This window comes from Prionailurus bengalensis, chromosome D2 (assembly GCF_016509475.1).
Source record: "Prionailurus bengalensis isolate Pbe53 chromosome D2, Fcat_Pben_1.1_paternal_pri, whole genome shotgun sequence".
Taxonomy (NCBI): domain Eukaryota; kingdom Metazoa; phylum Chordata; class Mammalia; order Carnivora; family Felidae; genus Prionailurus; species Prionailurus bengalensis.
Window position 1 is genome coordinate 8,021,246 of NC_057351.1, and position 22,948 is coordinate 8,044,193.

The 22,948-nt window shown below is 43.8% G+C and overlaps 1 protein-coding gene and 1 long non-coding RNA gene across 4 annotated transcripts in view; one reads left to right on the forward strand and one right to left on the reverse strand.

The window, feature by feature from the left end:
• Window positions 1-22,132, forward strand: part of LIPK (lipase family member K) — a 49,245-nt gene extending 27,113 nt beyond the window's left edge. For 2 of the 3 annotated variants that reach the window (XM_043598016.1, XM_043598015.1), the window contains 7 exons: window positions 2,476-2,674; window positions 4,343-4,452; window positions 5,676-5,812; window positions 12,051-12,197; window positions 14,025-14,096; window positions 16,893-16,964; window positions 21,305-22,132. In XM_043598016.1, coding sequence (XP_043453951.1) covers window positions 2,476-2,674; window positions 4,343-4,452; window positions 5,676-5,812; window positions 12,051-12,197; window positions 14,025-14,096; window positions 16,893-16,964; window positions 21,305-21,544 — 977 coding nt within the window. In that variant the 3' untranslated portion in view covers window positions 21,545-22,132. The remainder of the gene's footprint in view (window positions 1-2,475; window positions 2,675-4,342; window positions 4,453-5,675; window positions 5,813-12,050; window positions 12,198-14,024; window positions 14,097-16,892; window positions 16,965-21,304) is intronic. The other variant, XM_043598017.1, reaches the window with a different exon arrangement.
• On the reverse strand, window positions 11,658-20,404 carry LOC122493444. Its single transcript, XR_006299892.1, has 2 exons — window positions 18,742-20,404; window positions 11,658-13,100 (listed from the first exon to the last, which is right to left on the reverse strand). It is a non-coding gene; the product is annotated as an uncharacterized LOC122493444 (long non-coding RNA).
• Window positions 22,133-22,948: the final 816 nt, after the last annotated feature.

Sequence of the window (22,948 nt, forward strand, 5' to 3'; positions counted from 1 at the left end):
AAGAGCATAGACAGTCAATTAACATATATTTTGTACGTTATACATATTATATATTGTATTATTATAATGAAGTAGGGTAGAGAGAGGAAAATGTTGTTAGAAAAATCTTAGGGAATAGAAAATACATTTCTAGTATTGTACTGTATTTCTCAAAAAAACATCCACATATAAGGGGACCCAACAAGGTTCAAACCTATGGTGTTCAAAAGCCAATTGTACACTGTTTATGTAGTCTTTTTTTTTTCTCCACCATTTTGTCTTCCTTCCAAAACACACACACACACACGCGCGCACACACACACACACACACACACAGGGTATTCTAGAGATACCCTCTCTTCAGGCTTAAAAACCAGAACCCTAAGAGTCACCTTGACACTTTTTTCTCCCTCGTTTCCTATATCCAGCCAATCACCAAGATCTATCAATTTTGCGTCTAAATTTCTCTCTCCTCCAAAAACTCCCCTCAGCTTGGACGTGATCATCATCTTTTGCTTCAGCTACTATGATAGCTTTTCAACTTACTTCACTTGTAATTAGTTCTCTTCCTAAGGCATTGGGACTTCATTTTCTAAGTAAATCTGACCCGGGGCTCCTGGGTGGCTGAGTCAGTTAAGCGTCCGACTTCAACTCAGGTCACGATCTCACGGTCCGTGGGTTCAAGCCCCGCGTCGGGCTCTGTGCTGACAGCTCAGAGCCTGGAACCTGCTTCCGATTCTGTGTCTCCTTTTCTCTCTCTGCCCCTCCCCTGCTGCTCTGTGTCTCTCTCTCTCAAAAATAAATAAATATTAAAAAAAATTTTTTTTTAATTTTTGTTTTTGAGACAGAGAGAGACACAGCATGAACGGGGGAGGGGCAGAGAGAGAGGGGAACACAGAATCGGAAGCAGGCTCCAGGCCCTGAGCCATCAGCCCAGAGCCCGACGCGGGGCTCGAACTCACGGACCGCGAGATCGTGACCTGAGCCGAAGTCGGACGCTTAACCGACTGGGCCACCCAGGCACCCCAATATTAAAAAATTTTTAAAGCAAGTCTGACCCTATTCGTACTATACTTAAACTTAATTAAACACCCATTTCTAGTTCCCTATAATCAAGATGGATCCCTGTAGAGGAAAGAGGAAGTCACTTGGCAAAGCCACTATTTGCTTTCTTCTCTCATTTCTTAGCTCCTTCGATACTTTGGGGGTGTTGTATAACAAAACCTCCCGGTACCACAATCCTTAATCATGTGAAGAGAAAATCTCGATTTTCCAAACCAGAGGGAGCTGTTGTTGACTTTATGGAACCAACCGCCAGCCCCCAGAAAACTCCATGACCTTTGTAAACACTCGTGAGAACGCCGTCTGCCCAAACTCGATTTCGGTTCTGCCAGGCAAGGTAGCTGCCAAGACGCGTGAGCTGGACGGCTGTCTGTGTGATGAGAAGCTGTGGGGGCTCAGATCAGAGAGGGCCTACGGCCTCTGACTGCTCTTTGGCAATGATTTAGGAGAATTAGTAGCACCTCTTCTTTCCATTCCCTGGAAAGTTCGATTGAATGGACATAGACTTCGGTTCCTTGGGTCGTGGTGGCCAGAGCCCCTTCCAGAGTATCTCCCAGTGTAGCCTGTCCGATCTCGGGAAGCTGGGCTAGCCCCACAGTGAGCTCAGGGGGTCGTGGGTACCAGCACAGGACCACAAACCATTTGTAAAAGCCGGGGACATGGCAGTCCCTTCTCTCTCTACTCTCTGTGTCTCAACACCACCCCCCTACCTCCTCCTTTTCTTTTCTCCTCAGTCAAGCTGCTCCAATTCTACATTGTGAGCAGGACTTTTATATCAAGTTAACAACTTTACGTCACATAACATTTCACGGAACATCTCTGCATTTTGCTTCCCGGCGATGTAAATGAAACGATGCGGTCGTGTGTAAAATCTAGCCTAGTGCCTGGCATTCGTCAATATTCAAAATTGGCGTGTTTATTGTTTCTGGCGTGTTTATTATTTTGAGAAAAATTGAGTTTTCTAATCAGAGACTCCTTGAGAAATAAAATGTTATTCGTAGAAATAATAATAATAGGGGAAATGATTTATTGTGTTGGACAGTCTCTTATGTATTTTTATCCTAATTTAATTCCTCTGACTCTACTATGAGATAGCATTTGTTACTGTTGCCCATTATACAGATCAGTTAACTGAGGCACAAAGGGGTTAGTGCTGGGAGGAATAGATTCTAAGCAAGAACAGCCTGACTCCAGCACCTATGGAACAACACAATATATTATTTAAATCAAAATCTTACAAGGAGGAAAACAAGACACGAGAGGATAAATAACTTGCCCAAGTAAGTAGTTCATAAAAGACTAGAACCCAGGTTTACCCCGTGCCACATTTCATCCCTTAACCTCTGTCCTATATCAGAGGAAGTCAGGAACAGAATTTTCCGATAGATGCTCAGAGGGTTCAGACATGAAATTCTTGTCGCCCGTGTCTTGCAGCTCCAAAGCCTGTCGTGTATTTGCAACACGGGTTAATTGCGTCTGCCAGTAACTGGATTTGCAACCTTCCGAACAACAGCTTGGCTTTCCTTCTGGCAGATATCGGTTATGACGTGTGGCTGGGGAACAGCCGGGGAAACACTTGGTCCAGAAAACACTTGAAATTTTCACCCAAATCACGAGAATTCTGGGCCTTCAGGTAAAGAGATACGTACTGGTGAAGTGTGTACTTTGTTCATTTATCTATTTTTTTAATGTGTATCTATTTTGAGAGAGACAGAGAGAGAGAGCACAAGCAGGGGAGGGGCAGAGAGAGAGGGAGAGAGAGAATCCCAAGCAGGCTCTGTGCTGTCAGCACAGAGCCCAGTGTGGGGCTTGATCTCACAAACCACAAGATCATGACCTGAGCTGAAACCAAGAGTCAGAGGCTCAACCAAGCGAGCCACCTAGGTGCCCCTGCTTTGTTCATTTATATGGATCAACACCCTTTGATTTTTCCCTTACTGTGCAAATACACCCAGTGGAATACTCAAGAAAGAAACAAACGTATCTTCCTCTACCCAGGCTCTGAAGAAATTGTCCTTATTCATTGCACTGATGTTTGTTTTAAAAATCCCACTTGTTGGGGCGCCTGGGTAGCTCAGTCATTTAAGCATCTGACTTCCGTTCAGGTCATGATCTCATGTCTCGTGAGTTCAAGCTCCGCGTTGGGCTCTGTGCTGACAGCTCAGAGCCTGGAGCCAGCTTCAATTTAAAGCCAGCTTTAAAATTTAAAAATTAAAAAAAATTTTAATAAGGAAAAGAAATAAAAAGCCCATGTGTTGGTGTCTGGAGGGCGTGTGTGTGCAAGGTATATATGCAAAAAAAAAAAAAAAATCAAAACGCAAAGGTCATCTTTAGAAAGGTTAACTCCAGGACTCTGACTTTGTCAGTGTGGACCCCAAAGGAAGGTTACAAGGTGTGCTTACTAAAGAGGAAAAAGGAAAGCAATCGAGAAATGGGACCAGAAACAAGATTCTGGGCGAAAATTCTGGGAGCCAGACATCCCTGATAAGCCAAGAGGGAGCCTAGAGCGAGTTTGCGCAGATGGTATTTTAAATGTTGATTCACTCCGTAGTGAACAAACCATAGGCTGGCGGGGCTGAAGCCGTCCCTGGAGCCAGGTCCCGGGGAAAGAAAGAGAAAGCCTGACCACAGAATGACTGAGGAGCAGTGCCCCTGGGGCACGGCTGCTTCATTACAGCAGGAAGCCCCGTGCTGACACAGGAGCTAAGAAGCCTGCCTTGAAGGTCCCTGAAGTCATTTGTTCCTTGGTTTCATTCTTAGAAGCCACATGGCATTTCCTGACTCCACACCCCAGTGCTGTTGTGTCACGGGTGATGACAGACAGCATGAGGATATGCCCTAGGGGAGCGTTTTCCCAACTCTGCACAGGAAAAGAGGCCCTGTGAAAACGTGCAGATCACCAGGCCTCTTCCCCGGAAATTCCGAGGCAGTCTGTCCAGGCTGAGGTCTACAAATCTACTTGCTTTATTCTGTTTACAACGTAGGCATTCCAGGAATTGTTCTTTTCAAGGGAGTTTGGCAAATCTGCCGTAGAGTGAGGTGAAACATGACCAGCCTTACAGGAAGATCCTCTGTGGGCCTCTGCAAAGCAGATTTTTCTGACTCTGGTTTCTTAACCCTGTTACTCTTGCAATCAAGGTGACATCCTCAGAAGTTGCAGAGATGCCTAATGCTATATACTGACTCCAGTCTTAAATCGACAAGCGCCAAGTATCTGTGGCTGCAGTAAAGGTGTTCGAACACTGTAGGCCTGGCAATGAGGTGCTTTTTCTCCAATTTTGTTGTTCTTTCTCTTTGGCAGTTTGGATGAGATGGCTAACTACGACCTTCCAGCCACAATCAATTTTATTGCAGAGAAAACGGGACAAGAGCGACTCTACTACGTGGGCCACTCCCAAGGCACCACCATCGGTGTGTTTGGGCAGGGGTGACCTGAGAGTGTCAGAGGACCTTCTGTGTTCACGGAAGGGGTCAGGGCTACCTCCCTCTGCGCAGTGTCTCTAGCTTGTGGACTCGACCTGGGAAACCCTCTGGCTGGTTTCTGAAGTAACTAAACCAAGGATGACAACAGGGATACACACACACACACACACACACACACAGGCTGCCCCCCCCCCCGTTGAATTTGGAGATTGTTGGAGATTGATAGCTAAGCCCGAGGGACAGAGAATTATTCATTTGTGTATACCACACACATTTGTCACACCGGTTTAGATGCTGGGGAGGCAGAGACAAAAATCATATGCATCTTTCCCTTAAAGAGCTTGCAGTCTAATGAGGACACCAAAAAGAAAGCAGAGAATTACAGATCGTGGGGACGAAATGTGGGGACCATCGGTGTTTTTTGCAGTTCTGAGAGGCACTGAGGCCGTGTGGGCAATGCCACGAGGCACCTCGCTCCCTTCCCTGATCCCCATTAGCTAGACGCCTCAACAATACCAACACCATTTCCACCAGGCTCTTTTCTGTATCTGGATCCTAATCAGGTTTCTGGCGTAAAGTAGGTCTCTCCACGCCTGTACTAGGCGATGCATCTTCCCCACGCCTCTCATGCGACCTACAAACATTTGAGATCGCTATCATCCGTGTGTTACAACCGGCTGAATTTGGAAATCCTTTCTAATGGTGAGAATGCCAAATAATACCTTCAGTTTTATGCATACGTAATTTAACCTTCAAAAGATTCGTCCGTGAAGGATCCTGTTTTCCACATTTGCAGATTGGGAAAGCGGAGACTTGCGTAGGGAGGTAACGTGCTCAAATCTCCACGCATCTACTGAATGGGAAGCCACAATCATAGCCCAATGTTGTCCAGTATTAAGGAGAGTGGCCAAAGGAGAATGGCCCTCGGGGTTTACCTAGGTATGCCCCACAGTGGGTGTTTGAACCCTTTCTGCAACACTCTCTACGAGTAGACTTAAATTCTCCAGGGACAGGAAAGTCACTGTATTTTGAATTAGTCAATTCCATCCTTGAGAAGTTTAGAGAATTCTTCCTACAGATGGTACTTACTCTAAGTTGTTTTTTTTTTTTTCAGTTCCTGTTGTTCTTTTTAATAGGACTACTTTTGCTATCATTTACGATGAATGAAGACTTGTTCGAAACCTACAAACTAGTGTCTTCTTCCCTTCCAGCTTTCATAGCATTCTCTACAAATCCAGAGCTGGCTAAAAGGATTAAGATATTTTTCGCATTGGCTCCAGTCATCACGGTGAAATACACCCAAAGTCCTATGAAAAAATTAACAACTCTTTCCAGAAAAGTAGTCAAGGTATGTGGCTCCTCCAAGTTTAAATCTGTAGTAACTAAAACGAGCTCTGTTTTCGCTGATTTCAAGGGAAGAGAACCTTAGACAAAATGGCATTTTATAAACTTCTGAGACGATAACAGATATAAGCTATCGATGGAGACGTACCGTGGTATAATTTTACCAACAGGGTTCAGAGAGCTCACTCCGATGCCATTCTACGCTATTGTCTAAATCCACATCTACAGGCTTCTGTCCGTGTCATTCCTCAATCACAGATAAAGCAAATGTTGATTCGATTAATTGATTTGTTTAATCTAGTAGGTTAAATTTCTCTCTGGCAGCCCTTGGTTTTTCAGGAGAAGTATGGAGTAGTAGTTAAAATCACCACACGGAGCCAGATGGCGTGGGGTTGGATCCTAGCTAGCTGGGTAAATTTGGCCAAGACCTGAAATGTTTGGGGAGTCATTTTCTTCATCTGTAAAGGGGGGATCATAATAGTTCCCACGCATAGGGCTGCTTTAAGGACTGAGGTCAGACATGTGAATCCCTTAGAACCAGGACTTGCGCGTTCTAAGCTTTTAATAAATATCAGCTACTTGTTGCTGTCATGATTTGCACAGACCATACCTTCCCCCCATCACTGAAAGTCCAGCTTTTAGTGATTCTCAGTCTGTCAAGTCCTCAAAATCTGGACAATATCCTGAAGTCCAGATTCTCTGTGCTGGCTGACGGCTGACTAATCTGATCAGTTATTCAGCTGAAGTGAACTGGTCCATGTGGCTTAGTGTGTTTTTCTCTTCCATATTGATACGGGCTTCTCCCAGGGCTGACTAAGAGCGATCCTTGTGTTCAGTGATTTCAGTGAAAGCAGATAAAAGTAAGATAATCTTTACGGAAGCCAGAGATTTGGGTTTGTGAGAAGTAATTAAATTAGCCCATGATGATTCAATTCTATACTGATACAACCCAGAAAGACACAGATAAATGAAAAGATAGCCTATGTTCACAAATTGGAAGGATTAATACCATTAATATGTCCATACAGCCCAAAGTGAATTGCAGATTCGGTGCAGTCCCTATCAAAATTCCAATGGTATTTTTCACAGAAATAGAAAAAAAAAAAAAAAAAAGAACCCTATCCGAAAATTTGTGTGGAAATACAAAGACCCCAAATAGCCCAACCAATCTTATGAAAGTAGAACTAAAGTGAAGACATCACACTTCCTGAGTTCAAACTATATTGCAAAGCTGTAGTAATAAAAACAGTATTGTACCAGCATAAAAACAGGTACGTAGAGCAGTGTGTTAGGGATCCAGAAGGAAACCCACTCCTATTGTCAACTAAATTTTGACAAGGGTGCTGTGGACACAGTGGGGGAAAGATGGTCTCTTCGGTACATGGTGTTTGGATAACTGGATAGCCACGTGCAAAAGAATGAGGCTGAACCCTTATGTTATACCACTCACAAAAATTAACTTGAAATGGATTAAAAACTTACATTTAAGACTTGAAATCATAAAGCTCCTAGAAGACAACATAGGGAAAACGCTCCTTGACCTTGGTCTTGGCCAATGATTTTCTGGATAAGACAGCAAAAGAACAGCCAATAAAGGTAAAAATAAACAAATGGGACTAACTAAAAAGCTTCTGCACAGCAAAGGGAACATTTCGATATGTTGAAAATGCCACCTACAGAATAGGAGAAAATATTTGCAAACCATGTATCTGATAAGGGATTAATAACCAAAATATATAAAACGCTCATACAATTCAATAGCAGAAAAGCAAGTAATCCAGTTTTAAAAAGGGCATTTTCCCAAAGAAGACATGCAAATGGCCAATAGGTACATGGAAAGATGTTCAACATCACTCACGATCAGGGAATGCAAATCAAAACCACAATGGAGGATTACCTCCTACCTGTTAGAATGGCTATTATCTTTTTTAATGTTTATTTATTTTTGAGAGAGAGAGAGAGAGAGAGAGATCATGAGCGGGGGAGGGGCAGAGAGACAGGGAAACAGAATTCCAAGCAGGCTCCAAGCTACCAACCAAGAGCCAGATGCGGGTCTTGAACTCATGAAGCCTGAGATAATGACCTGAGCTGAAATCGAGTAAGGCACTTAACCAACGGAGCCACCCAGTCACCTCTAGAATGGCTATTGTCAGAAAGACAAGAAATAACAAATGTTGGCAAGGATGTTGAGAAAAGGGAGCCCTTATACACTGCTGGTGGAAATGTAAATTAGTATAACCCTTATGGAAAACAGTGTAGAGATTTCTCAACAAATGAAAATGGGAAAATTTTAAAGAGTATTAAAGAGCCAAAAGAAAGTAAGGAAATACAGCCATTTGCAACATGGGTGAACCTGGGGGGCATAACACCAAATGAAATAAGCCAGACAGAGAAAAACAAATACTGCACTGAATCACTTATATGTAGAATCTGATATTAAAAAGCCAATTTCCTAGAAAAGGGGAATAGAACGGTGGCTACGAGGGGCTGGAGGAAGGAGAAATGGGGAAATGTAGGTCAAAGTGTACAAACTTTCGTTTATAAGATATTTAGTGTCTTATGGCGTCAATTATTCCTCAATAAAGTTGAAAGTGAATGAATGAATGCACGCGTGCATGGATGAGTGAGTAAAAAAATGGGTAAAAATGTGTCAAGTTGTTTGGGAGATTCACTGAGATGATACATGTTTAAGCATAGTACCAGGCCTACAGCAGGTATTCACTAGATATTATCTAGTAGTATTCATTGAGTTTATTTTGGATTCAAAGCCACAGCACTTGGCGTTTCTGATTTCCTGTTTGCCAGTTGTTTATCCCCTCCTTCGCTCCCGCCCCTTGTCTGGTCCCTGGGCATTTACGTGTTCTTGTATCTTGCTTGCTTCGACCCTTTGCTCCTTACATGTTATTTAAACAGTGAGCCTTGTTAGTATTGTCTTCGTTTCTTAAAAGAAAACTGTGAGGCTCAAAGAGGCTAAGCAGCCTGTCCCGAATGACCCAGCTAGTGGGTGACAGAACCAGAACTTGAACCCAGATCTGACCAGGTCATCGATGGTGGGTGCTCTTTCTTCTGTGTAGTTCTTTCCCCCACCTTTTCAATGCCAGCCTGAAGAAGTCAGTCCGGGATCCTTCGGGTGCCCCGCTCAGCAAGCCACGGACAGCTGCATCCAGCCCATGGGCGGCTTGGCAAGTCACGTGACCTGGCATGCAGCCATGTACCCAAAAGAAGTGGTGCCTTTTTAAATTCACCCAGTTACCGAAAGAGCAAATTGAAGAATCTTGTGCTGTTATGGGACACACACGCCCCCTCCAGAATGAACTTGGAATTACATTCTACAAGCCACGTTTACCACGCTATACAAATGGGCCCTGCGTTACTGGCCTGCGTTACTCTCCTCTCTTTTTAGGTTAGGGGGAAGGAGCAGTTATTTGTCCCTGGGTAAATATATGACCGTTTTGCTGAGTCACTCATGAATGGGTGTAGAGGTAAAGTCAGCGACTGGCATGCTAATTCACCCAGTATTTGGAAACACCGGCTGTCAGAATAAAGAACAAGGGCCTTTTATGGCAGATGGAACCTCTTTCTTCTTCTTTTTGAATGTTTATTTAATTTTGAGACACAGAGAGGGAGAGAGAGGGAGTGCATGTGAATGGGGGAGGGTCAGAGAGAGAGAGAATCCCAAGCAGGCTCCACGCTGTCTGCGCACAGCCCGACTTGGGTCTCCATCTCACAAACCGGGACGTCATGACTTGAGGTGAAATCAAGAGTCAGACGCTTAGGCGACTGAGTCACCCAGGTGCCCCTAACCTCTTTCTTCACATCATGCTTCCACGGTTGCTCACTTCTCTGAACTGGTACTTCCTTTTCATTCGGAGTTTCTGCCAAGGGTGGATGATGAAGATATTGGTCGTTGAAAACGAAAAATGTTAGGGGAGGCCTGGGTGGCTCAGTCGGGTAAGTGGACTCTTAATTTCAGCTCGGGTCGCGATCGCGTGGTTTTGTGAGTTTGAGCTCCCCATTGGGCTCTGCGCTGGTCGCACTGTTGCTGTCTCTCTCCAGATAAACAAATACACTATACAACTTTTTTTTAATGTTAAAAAGAAAAAGAAAAATGTTCACTGGTGAAAACCAGACCCTGCTTCCTACCTTCACTACTTATTCATGTGCCAGCCACTCCATTTAGATTATTGCACTTGAGAACAGAATAGATGAAAACGTTCCTTTCAGAGGTAAGTTCAGGGGCACCTGGCTGGCTCAGTCGGTAGAACGCGTGACTCTTGATCTCAGGGTTTAAGTTTGAGCCCCATGTGTACATATTACTTTGTTTTAAGTTTATTTTTCTTTATTTTGATTGAGAAATAGAGAGCAAGCAGGGAAGGGGCAGATAGAGAGGGAGAGAGAGTCGTTGTCAGCACAGAGCCCAATGCGGGGCTTGAACTCACAAATGCGAGAGCACGACTGAGCAAAATCAAGAGTCGGATGCTTAACCGACCGAGCCCACCCGGGTGCCCCGGGTGTAGATATTACTTAAAAATAACGTCTTTTGGGGCGCCTGGGTGGCGCAGTCGGTTAAGCGTCCGACTTCAGCCAGGTCACAATCTCGCGGCCCGTGAGTTCGAGCCCCGCGTCAGGCTCTGGGCTGATGGCTCAGAGCCTGGAGCCTGTTTCTGATTCTGTGTCTCCCTCTCTCTCTGCCCCTCCCCCATTCATGCTCTGTCTCTCTCTGTCCCAAAAAAATAAATGAACGTTGAAAAAAAAAATTAAAAAAAAAAACGTCTTTTTTTTTTTTAAAGAAGCCATTCTTTAAAAACAAAACAAAAAAAAGTTCTCTCTATGTGTCTGTGGCTACTACTAATTACCATGTAGACAGTTACACAGGAAGAGTTACAATTTGATAAGTGGCTTAATAAATTATCTAATATATTGTTCAAGTGTCCCAGTGATTGAGACAAAATGAATAAGAGGCCAGAATGAATTAGATAATGTCTGCCATGGTTAATTATTGCCTTCCCGACCTAAAGAAATATGATTTGAACTAGCTTAACAATTATAGCCTCTTTTTTTTTTCCCTTCCTCCCTCCCCCTCTCCCATAGGAAGGGGTAGATAAAGTCACGGTGTGTCATAGAGTCATTAATATTCCATGGGATATCAAATATTCCATTAAATGAAGATTACCTTTGATCATATAAAATAACCACTTTTCAAATTCAGAATTCAACCAACTCTACCCAGGAGGAATTCACCGGATCGAGTTTACCAAAGATAGCCTGAGATCTTATTGTGCACTAACGCAATAAAAATAAATGCTAGTTATTATTGTTCTAATCTAATCTAATTGATTGTTATAATCACCAGTCAATAAAGGATTCCAGGAAAAAGATAAGCGAGGTTTGTTTTGTTTTGGTTGTTTTTTGTTTTGTTTTGTTTTTTACTGTAAATGGATGTTTCTGAAAGAATTAAAAGATACTTTTTCATCCTCATATCTAGTTTATTATCCTAAGATTATAAAACTAGTTTTTGTGAAGCAAAGGTAAGATTCGTCTTATATGTACAGGAGTTTGATATGAATGTGTGTGCTAATTTGAAGGGATTTCTAAAGTTCAAAAAGTAAGTTCAACTCACTGGCAACATTGCCTGAAATTTCACTAGTAAAGATTCATTTTAGGGGGATTAAGTTTTGCCTCTGGAAGCGTTTACTAAAAGATTCTGGAAGGAATGGCTCATTAAGTCTATATCATTCACTACTTGTAATGATAGCTATTGTTTGGGGAATGTTTACTAGGTTCTAGAAGATTCAGTAGGTACCTTTTAAACATGACTTATGATCTTGACAACAGTCCTTTACAACATAGCATGTTAATTTTTTATTTTATCATCGAGAAAGTTCAGGATAATAGAAATTAAATACTTCCTTAAGGTCTAAAGACAGAGTCCAGAATCGAACCAAGGTATCTGTGACTCCAAAGCCTTATCAATTTCCTACGGTGGCTAATTTCTCAGAGGGCATTCTGAAAAACACCCCAAGTAGAGGACCTTGGGAAAGGGAATCATGAGATGTGTTGAGAAGACCACAAAGGTGGGTTGGGAGAACCAAAAACAAAATTTACCAGGCCTTTCCATTTTACTGAGGACTAGCACTGAGCAGATATCACCTCTGTCCAGTCCTTGGCTGAATGACCACTCACTTTCCACTTTTGACATCCACATCCGTGAAATCTGATGGCATCTCAAATTGATCTTGCAGGCGTTTTTTGGTGACAAGATGTTCTACCCTCATACCTTTTTTGACCAATTCATTGCCACCAAGGTATGCAACCGGAAGCTATTCCGTCATCTCTGCAGCAACTTCCTGTTTACTTTGAGTGGATTTGACCCAAAAAACTTAAACATGGTATGTGTAAGTAGTCGGATCCAGAAAAGCAATTATGTTGTTGCACAGAGGAGAGGAGAATGTGCTCTGAGTTGCGCGAAAGCCACATCTCAAGGTCTCCTTTTTGTCTCCTGATTTGAAATTATATGTTGATGGCCTCCGACTGAAGCTGGGGGGCGGGAGGCGGTTCCACCTGCTTTAGTAGGAGGATTTGAGAAGGCTTTGCCACTGAACATTCTCACCAACCCTTGCTGTTGGCCAAAGCGCCGCCATTGGAAAAGTCCTCCACTGACATGAAGACTATGGTTTTGAAATTTATCTTGCTGTGCCTGAGGTCTGTCTATCTCAGACCTACTGAAGTAGAATTTCAGTATGCCCAAGCATCTGTAATTTTTAAACCAATTTCCCACTTTCATAGGTGATCTAGAAATAGTCATTTTGTGAACCACTGACTTCTTTAATCCATTGGGATTAAGGGATGGCTTTCCAATGATAGCTACAGATTCACAGTTGAAGGGACACTGAGAAGGATCAGTTGGGTTTCTTGGGGAGTCCTCTCCAGCTGAAATCCTTTTCTTCTTTAGTCACCATGAGCTGACTAGGGGGGGTGTGGAAGACGGAAAGCTGCTGTTCGCTCCCCAGCCAGAGAGGAGGTATCTTTGAAGCCAGAAGCAGGACATAGTTGAAAATGGTCTCCGACTATCTCAGATTTCCGCCCAGAGCCTAGTCTCCCTCTGTTACTGGAGAGCACTGATTAAACACTTTTCTTGCTTTCAGACAAGATTTGTAAATAGCCGTTTATGCAAAGCCTGCCTTAACCCCTGCCTTTTCACACTCCTTTTCTGTTTTCTCCGTTTACCAAGGGGATTGCACGTGCCTATCGCTTAGATGGTAGCATATCATGTAGGCAGAGCTGGCAAAGAGCTGTAAGCAAACACAAGAGGGATAATTTCAAAAGCATCTTCTCGACATGGCCTCAGAGTTTGCCAGAGGAAGACTTCCTAACGTGACCCTCTAGAACATTCACTGAGGGCCCTTGTTGTACATTTATACAGTCAAATTGCCCCCCCCCCCTTTTTTTTAACTGTTGGGGGCCGGCCTATGGAATCTCTGCAAGGATGTCTATTTTAGTGGAGGATATCCTGGGATGTCTGAGTAGCGTTTGTGGAACTTTGAAGGAATACACATGTCCAGGACTCAACCCTGGAGATTTTGATATCGATTCAGTAGGTTTGGCTAGCTCATGAGGGGTAGTGTTTTTTTTTAAAGCTCCATGCTCCTTCTGTGCTCACTTTGGTGGAAAAATAACCATTTTGTATACTAAAATGTAAAAAAAAAAATGGCAATGAAAAATATCAAGTTTTTTTTTTTTTAATCCGGAAAAAAAGTCTAAATGTCAGTGGAGGTTACAATCCTGGATGGATTATGTTCCACAAACTTTCAGAGAGCCCTGTGGAATACTCACTATGTTCTTAAAATCCGAAGGCAGAGGAAACATTTAGATCTTTTCTCAATGTGTCATGATGAACAACTCTCAGAATGTCCTTTGGGACTTAACCCAGGGTGACGAAGGTCACTGGGGCTCTCGCACCCTCAACCCCCCTGTACTCTTGGGCCATCTGAGGTGAGGCGGGAGAGAAAAGGCATGTTCGTGTCTTTGACCAGCGGGATGGCCTCTGTGGGCTTTATGAAGACTGTACAGGACAGAACAGAGCTACGGGAGGAGAAAGTTCTTAAAGAGGGCATGGTCCATGTTCATTCCCCAGAGAGAGAAAGAGAATATTCAGGTTTACTTGCGGTGTGGTCAAATGATTAGCCTCCCGGTGAGAAATAATCTCCATTTTGCAGAGTCGCTTGGATGTTTATCTGGCACAGAGCTCTGCGGGAACATCTGTGCAGACCATGCTGCACTGGGCCCAGGTACGTGCTTCCTACTCCTGGTCTGATGCACACACATCGCCCCGAGAGCCCTGAGGAGGACTCCCAGAGCCCATCGCAGGGTTTTTCAGGCACCTGCCTCTGTCAGGTGGATGCTTCCGAAATCAGCATCAACTCGTGTTCCTTCGCCGTTCTCTCTTCTGTTCTCTGTGTCCTCGGTTTCTGGTGTTTGGGCCTGGTTCCCACCTATTCGGACTGAACTCTGATTTTTGGGTTACTCCCAACTGCCTTTTCTAGGGAAGGTTTGTACTTCCTCTTTTGGGAAACCATCCGTTCTAACAGAACTTTATATGACATGATAGAGCTATTCCGGAAAGATCTGCGCATCCTCCTATTGGCGAATGGGCCATTTCAGAGTGTCGAAATAATGCTCTACTCTGCGCAAGTGAAGTATGAGATAGAGACGAAAATAGATTAACGGTTTCTGTTTTCACTCTCAGTTTAAATTTGTGTGTGTGCTGCCGTATTGCTCAATATTCAGCAAGTTCAGGGAGAAGTCATATTCAATTGGCCCAGCTTTCTGAACCAAGTGTGATGAGTGTGGGGGGGGGGGGGCGGGGGAGAGAAGGGTCTTCCCAAAGTTTTGACATATCCGAGATCCCTACGAGTTTACACTTTCACCTCCACACCGATAAGTTTGCTCCATGCTTTACGGTTGAGAATCACTGCTGTAGATAGCCTGAAACACTAGTTGAGGACTTCTGAACTCCTTTGAAGAGTTCCACGCCCAGGAGATAAGCCCTCAAGTTCCTGCCGGAAGAAAGATGCTCAGGACAGAATGTCTCCCCCCGGTGAGGAGACAGAGAGGGTCTGTGGTGGGTAACACAACTCCAATTTCACTTTCCCTGAGCACTTACTATGTGTCCTTGCTGTTCGTACGTGTGATTTCCTTCGGTGTCACTGAATTCTCTTAACAGTCTTTCCACGAAGGCATCGATACCCCTTATGCCACAAATGTCCTGGCCTGTCCCTTACGTGTCTCACAGCTCACTGCTCTTAGAAAGATCTCTTCTCCTGTGGCAGAAAGTCCTCTTGAGGACAGAAATAAGTCAGGGGGGGTGGGGAGGGGGATGAGGTGAGACACTTGGTCATAGGTTATGCGGACGGCTACGGCAAGGGTGACGACAATGACGAGAGTAGTAATGTTAGTAAAAAGAGGTTTGTTGAGCATTTCTAGGTGCTACACCCTAGCACCCTATTTAATGCATCACCCAGTTGAATCTTCACTATGAGGAGAATGTCATCATTCCCATTTCACAGACGGGAATTAGGGGAGATACATAACTTGCCGTGGATGACACATTCAATAATCCGTTAAGCCTGGACTGAGACCAGGTCTGTTTGCTGCTAGAACCCAGGTACCTAAGGAGCCCACGCTGCTGCTTCCCATTGCTGAAAACCGACCGCGGCGGACCGCCTCTGTCAATAGAGAGCATGATGGGAGTAATTTTAAACGAAGCATCAGGATTAAATCAATGAGTGTGAAAAAAAATCTCTGAGATTCAAGTTCAGGAAAACAAAAACAAAAACAAAAACAAAAACCATGGGACAGACTGAGAATCGCCTACTGGAACGTGTGAGGTGAACATGAACGTGACCTCCTTCCTCGGTCCAGCGTGGGTGGCAAGTCACAGAAGAAGGAAGCCCCAGGCGTGCAGGTGTATGACCGTTTCCATTCTCGTAGCGGAAGTCTGAACATGAAAATGTCCAAGTGGCGTGCCCGGTGTCTCAGACACTCAGCATGTGGCCCTGCTCCTGACGGACAACACGGCTGGCTGCTGGGGGGACAGAGCCCCTCACACGGGAAGCGCTGAAGCTACTCCGCGTGCACGTTCCCTTCAGGAGCAACAAAAAGTGTTCAAGAACAGGGAATGTAGTGACGACACCCTGACAGGGATACTGGACACAGCTGTGTAGGAAAACATCAGTCACTTTTCAATGTCGATGAACAGCTGGTGCCTCTTTCAAAAAAATTATGACGATTCCTGAAGCTAAGATGGTCAAGAATCATTCAATCGCAGCATCCTTGTAGACGTTCCTCTGTAGAGTGTTATAACACCCGAAGACGTTGTCGTCAGGGCGCCTCGGTGGTGCAGTCGGTTCTGCGTCTGACTTGGTTTCAGCTCAGGTCATGGTCATGATCTCACAGTTCATGAGTTCCAACCCCGTGTCAGGGTCTGCGCTGACAGCACGGAGCCTGCTTGGGATTCTCTCTCTCTCTCTCTCTCTCTCTCTGCCCCTCCCCTACTCATTCTCTCCCTCCCTCTCCCTCTCAATAAACAAATAAACTTAAAAAAAAAATAAACACATTGCTATCTGAGAATTTTCACTGGAGAGGTATAGAGGAGAGTAAAAGACGGTCAGTCAGTTCTGTGAATTACTCTATCGGCTCGTATCAGTCTTACTATCCGGCTTATTAATCTTTACTGGACTTTAGCTCTTGTGCCTAAAGAGTGGGATGTAATGTCATCCTCTTTGTATATTTTCTGTTTACTGTCTTTATTTATTTTAATGTTTACTTATTTTTTGAGACAGAGAGAGAGAGAGTGGGGGGGGCAGAGAGAGAGGGAGACAGAATCTGAAGCAGGTTCCAGGCTCTGAGCTGTCAGCCCAGAGCCCGGCTTGGGACTTGAACACACGAACCATGAGACTATGACCTGAGCTGAAGCCGGACCCTCAACTGACTGAGCCACCCAGGTGTGCCTCTGTTTACGGTCTTTAAATGCGTGTTGTTTTCTTATATCATCGTAATGTGTTTTTATTTCTATTTTATCATAGGCTGCTAATTCTGGTCTGTTCCAAGCTTTTGACTGGGGAAACCCTGATGAGAACATGATGCACTTTCACCAGGTACATGGATGACCGTGGTCATCAGTCTCCACTCACTAAGTACCTGCTAGGTTCCAACACTGTGCCACGTATTTTATATAGATCAGATTCCACTTATTGGTTTCTTATCATGTTCCATACCATTATTTCTAAATTTTTTAATGTTTTATATTTTGAGAGAGAGACAGCTGGGAGGGGCAGAGAGAGAGACACACACACACAGAATCTGAAGCAGGATCTAGGCTCTGAGCCGTCAGCACAGAGCCCGATGCAGGGCTCGAACCCATGAACCATGAGATCATGACCACGGCCAAAGTCGGACCTTCAACTGACTGAGCCACCCAGGCGCCCCTTTTGTAAAAAAAAATTTAATGTTTCCATATTAGTTTTGATCCTTACAATGACCTTACAAGGTAAATATGTTGCCTCCACGTTTGCAGAGGCTCAGAGAGGTTAGGTACATTGTCAAAATTATTTAGCTTAGTAATGAACCAGGATATGACTCAGGGGTTCCTGGATTTTATAGCCCTACTTATTCCTTCTCAAAAAATAGAAACTCTTGGGATACCTGGGTTGCTCAGTCGACTAAGCGTCCAACTCTTTCAGCTCAGGTCATGATCTAACAGTTCGTGAGGTGGAACCCTATGTCAGGCCCCGAGGTAGCAGCTTGAAATTCTCTCTTTCTCTTTCTGCCCCTCCCCAGTTCCCTCTCTCTCTCTCTCTCTCTCTCAAAATAAATAAATAAACATCAAAAAAAGTAGACACTCTCAGCACTTAATTAAAACCATGTTTTTCTTAACATTTATTTACTTATTTTGAGAGAGAGAGAGACAGAGAGAGAGAGAGAGGCAGAGGGAGAGATGGAAAGAGAATCCCAAGCAGGCTCCACACTGTCAGCGCAAAGCCGGACTTTGGGCTCGAACTCACAAGCCGTGAGATCGTGACCTGTGCCGAAACCAAGAGTCAGGCACTTAAGTGACTGAGCTGTCCAGGCACCCCAAGACCATATTTTAAAAGGAGAATTAAAGATATGTAATCTTTGTTTCTGGAACATATGCTCTCATTTCTTACCCATCTATTATAAAATGAACTAACACTGCCCTATTAGTTCTTTGGGATGACAATTACTGCTCATTTAACATATGTGTGTATATATATAACTATATATATACATATAGTTATATATATGTGTATATATATAACTATATATATGTATATATATAACTATATATATGTATACTATGTATACATATATACATGTATATATATATAACTATATATATATAACTATATATATGTATACATATATATACACATATATACATATATATGTATACATATATATAGTTATATATATGTGTATATGTATATACACATATATATATACATATATATATAACTATATATATACTATATATATGTATATACTATGTATACTATGTGTGTATATATATATATATATATACACATACTATATATATATACATATATATATAACTCAGGTTACACAAGTGGCCATCAAAGATACATGAGGTTTTCAAAAAAGGGGTATGGAAATTTGGAAATTTTTCAAAAAAGCAGATTTTCAATGCCACCATAGTAACTGCGATAGAGAAGATACGTAATTTCAGCTGGAGTGAAGAATCTGATCTTCCTCCCAAACTGCTATAGTTTTCTCCCAGGCTGCTTGCCACACACAGACCCACATAGTCCCAATTTGTCTTGTGAGTAACCAATTTCTTACCCTAGCAAGAGTAGATAGTTGCTAAAAGGAAAGAGTCTTGGATGATGAGCTTACCTTGTGAGAGTTAAACGTCAACTTGGATGAGAGCTGTGTCACAGGGATGATCTTTCCCATCTTCAGGATACATGGTGATTCAAGTTTACATATGAATCGTTTGCGCGGGACCTTGGGAAAGAAATGGAAAACCCCAAACAAGCTGAGGGTGAACAACATGTATGTGTAAAAAGCAATAACCTTTGTCACAACTATGAGTAATCAACCATAAATAAGACGGGCATAATTATCAGTGTAATCACCAAACCTTCATTACTAAGTAAAAAAAAATTTTGGCCCAAAGTCAGCATGTCTCATTTGCATCCTGATTTGCATATTCATTTTTGGCTCTGCCTTCTTCTGAGTTTCCTTTCATCCTTCACAGCATCCTAAATCATTGCGGTAAATGTGTTCTGATTTCAGGGGCTCCTCAACCCCACTCTCCTGCCACGAAGCTTGCTAATATTTACAGCTGTCTTTCTACTCTTTAACTTTCTCCATCTTTGCATCTAAGTATTTATGCTTTGTATTATCCCGCTGAGAAACCCAGAGTCGGGAAAAGCATGCCTCCTCTTGCCCCAGTTTGCTCTTGGCCTTTGGGGCCTTGCGCGGGCTCTCCCCAGCCCTTAAAGCACCACTGTGAGCCCTGATCTGTGCTCACTGGCCTCCCTGCCTTGTCGCTGCCTTCTCACCTCCTCCTTTATCACTTGCTCCTAAGCCCAGGGCCACGGTCTCCCAGCAAGATAGGGGACAGGCGACATACTTAAGATATTCAGTAACTCTAAGACCCGGACACCAACCCATCGACTAACAGTAACTTCTGTAATGATCGAGCCTGTGATCTCTGCTTGTATATCGCCCTGCCGAGAGAACTGAAGGTGCACGGTCCCCAAGTCAGCCCCCCCCGCAACCAAGTCATCAGGTACATTACTAATTTAGGAAACCTCTCCCTGGCCAAGGATACAGTTTCCCAAGGATCTGTGTCTTTGTCCACGTTACCCTTTCTTCCTAACCTTGCTGCCAAAAATTGTTAACAACAGTGTAGAAATCTGCTCAGGATGCCATTAAAAAAAAAAAAAAAAAAAAGAATGACCATAGACTGAGTGGCTTAAACCACAGAAATCTATTTCTCACATTCTGGAAGCTGGATGTCCAAGGTCAGTGTCCAGCTGGTGGGGCTCTGGGGAGGAGCCCCTTTCTGGCTTGTAGACAGTCACCTTCTTGTCATGTGCTCACGTACCCTTTCTTCTGCGAGTGTGCTTGGAGAGAGAGAGAGAGATCTCTCTCTTCCCCTTCCTATAGACTGCCAGTCCTACTTAATTAGGACCTGGCCCTTATGACTGCATTTAACCCCAATTACCTCCTAACAGCCTTACTTCCTCATACAGTCAAATTAGAGGTTAAGGTTTCAACATCCAAATTTGGGGAAAACACAATTCGGTCCCTGGAATATGGTGGCAGTCCGTATTCTCTCAGTTGTGCATGGCAGGAGACAACGTGACATTAGGTTTAAAAAAATCTATTTACTGCTTTACTGTACTGAACAGGGTGGTGATCAACTCACAATGGCTGGGAACTGGAACGCTGTCCTCCGGGCTCTCCTTCTCCCTGCGCCCCGCCCTCTCTCTCCCAGTTCTGCTCACAAATGCTCTTTCCCTTCTCAGGCTATTTCAAAAATAGCCTGATTGTGGAGAGAACTCTGGCCCGGTTTTAGCCACGTGCCCATCTCTCATCCAGTCACTGAGGCCAGAGGGATGAAGGACTGATTGGCCAGGCGGGGTCATCCGGGGCCACTGAGGAGCTGGGGGATGGGATTCGGTGGATCCCAGAGAGAAGGGAAAAGACATCACGTTCTCTGGAACAGGCTGGCTCCTTGTTCACGTCATACTTCAACTGTTTTCATCCATTGGTCTCAGTGCTCCCCAAAGAGTCTGCTCGAGTGTCAATAATCCCCCCAAGCCCAGATTTCTGCACCAGAGAAGAGGTATTTACATTTATCCTATACTCCGACTTTGAATATATCCTATATTCAAAAGGACATACTCCGAATGCCAAGCCCTACTAGAAAGATGGTCACCCATAAGGGCGCCTTGGGTGGTTCAGACAGTTAAACAACCAACTCTTGATTTCAGCTCAGGTCATGATCTCATGGCTCATGGAATCGAGTCTCATGTCAGGCTTTGTGCTGACAGTATGGAGCCTGCTTGGGATTCTCTCTCTCTCTCTCTCTCTCTCTCTCTGACCATCCCCCCTACTCAAAATAAATATACGTAAAAAACGTTTTTTTAAAGAAAGATGGTCCCCCATAGAAATAAAAGCCCCCTTCCTCAAGGATTCTTTCCTATTTTCCCCAATGTGCAAATCAGAAATATCACGGTTATCTTTTTCTTTATTCACAGTTCATACCATTGCACAGAAGTGCTCTCGAGCACTTCTAACATTTTGATGTTTGGAAATCGTTAAGTGCATTCTAACTGCATACTTTTAGCATTTGAAGAACTTGCTTAACAATCGATAAGGTTACTCCCCCAATGTGGTTTTCTGCGAAATCTGGTTTTTTCTCTCCGCCTCTAATCATACTTAGCTCACACCTCCCTTGTACAACGTGACCAAGATGCAAGTGCCCACAGCTGTGTGGAGCGGAGGACACGACCGTGTGGCTGACCTCAAGGACGTTGAGAATTTACTGCCCCAAATTCCCAGGCTTATTTACTATAAGTTGATTCCACACTACAATCATGTGGATTTTTACCTCGGACAGGACGCACCGCAGGAAATTTACCAAGACCTTATTAGACTGATGGACGGATGTTTGCAAAATTAAATAGCTTCCCTTTCTCTAAGCAAGTGGATTCTTAAAATAATACTGTGGCGCCCAGACCCTAAGGTGACCGCTCCAATGATTTTCGCCTCCTAGTGCCCGTGTGTTGGTGTAACCCTCTCCCCTTGAGTGTGGGACGCCCTTGAGACTTGGTTCTGGCCAACAGAATTGGCAAAAGTAATGGCGTCACACCCTTGTTTGGATCACGTTTATGGCAAAGGACGTCAACTCCTGATTGCGTCATATTATAGGAGAATCCATCAAGCAGACTGGAGAAGAGATCTCCCTTGTTGGTTTGATGAAGAGGACAGATATGTGGAGGAAGCCTACATGACCTCTAGGATCTGTGCCTATAGCAGATAACCAGCAAACAACCAGATTCTCAATCATACAGCTGTGAGATCAATTACATCTACATCCTGGATGAACTCAAAAGCCCACGAATCCCCCAGTAAATCTTCCAGTTGAGAAAGAAGGCTGGCCACCCCTCATTTGCAGCCCCGGGAGACACCCTGAGCTGCAGGGGACTAGCTGTGCCATACCCAGACCCACAGCCAGAGTGACAAAATAAATGCATATTCTTTGAAACCACCAAGTTTGTGGAAATTTCTTATCAGCAATAGTAAACTACTATTAATGGTAACAACAAATCATTATTATTATTATTATTGTGACTATCGTTTTGTCTCTTTGGTTAAAAGCTTGAGGGGCGCCTGGGTGGCTCCGTCGGTTGAGCGTCCGACTTCGACTCAGGTCATGATCTCACGGCTCCTGTGTTCAAGCCCCGCGTCGGGCTCTGGGCTGACAGAGTTCCCTTATTTTTCTTGTTCTGGTGAACTTTCTTCAAATTTGTTTGGCAGATCTATCTGCTAGCGATGGATTCTCAGTGTTTGTCTGAAAGAGTCTTTGTTTTGCCATCATTTAGGCTGAATTATACGCCATTATATCTACGTATGAAGTCCGTCTTCCGTGCCCATTCACCTGTCAACGGACACTTAAGTTGTTTCCATACCTTAGCTATTGTGAATACTATTGGGATGACCATGGACGTCTGTGTATCTTTTCAAGACCCTAATGTCAATGCTTTTGAATAGATACCAGAAGTGTGATTGCTGGATCATACAGTAGTTCTGTTTTTAATTTTTTGAGGAACTTCCATACCGTTTTCTACAGAGGTTGTGCCACTTTATATTCCCACGAGCAATGTGTTAGGGGCCAATTTCTCCACATCCTGGCCAACACTTCTCTTTTGTTTTGTTTTGTTTTGTTTTGTTTTGTTTTGTTTTGTTATTAGTATTGCTTTTGTTATAGCCACCAACAGGAGTTGAACATATCTCATCATGGTTTTGACTTGTATGTCCCTGGGGCCCTCACCCCCCCACCCTGGGGAGAGAGGGAGAGAAATGG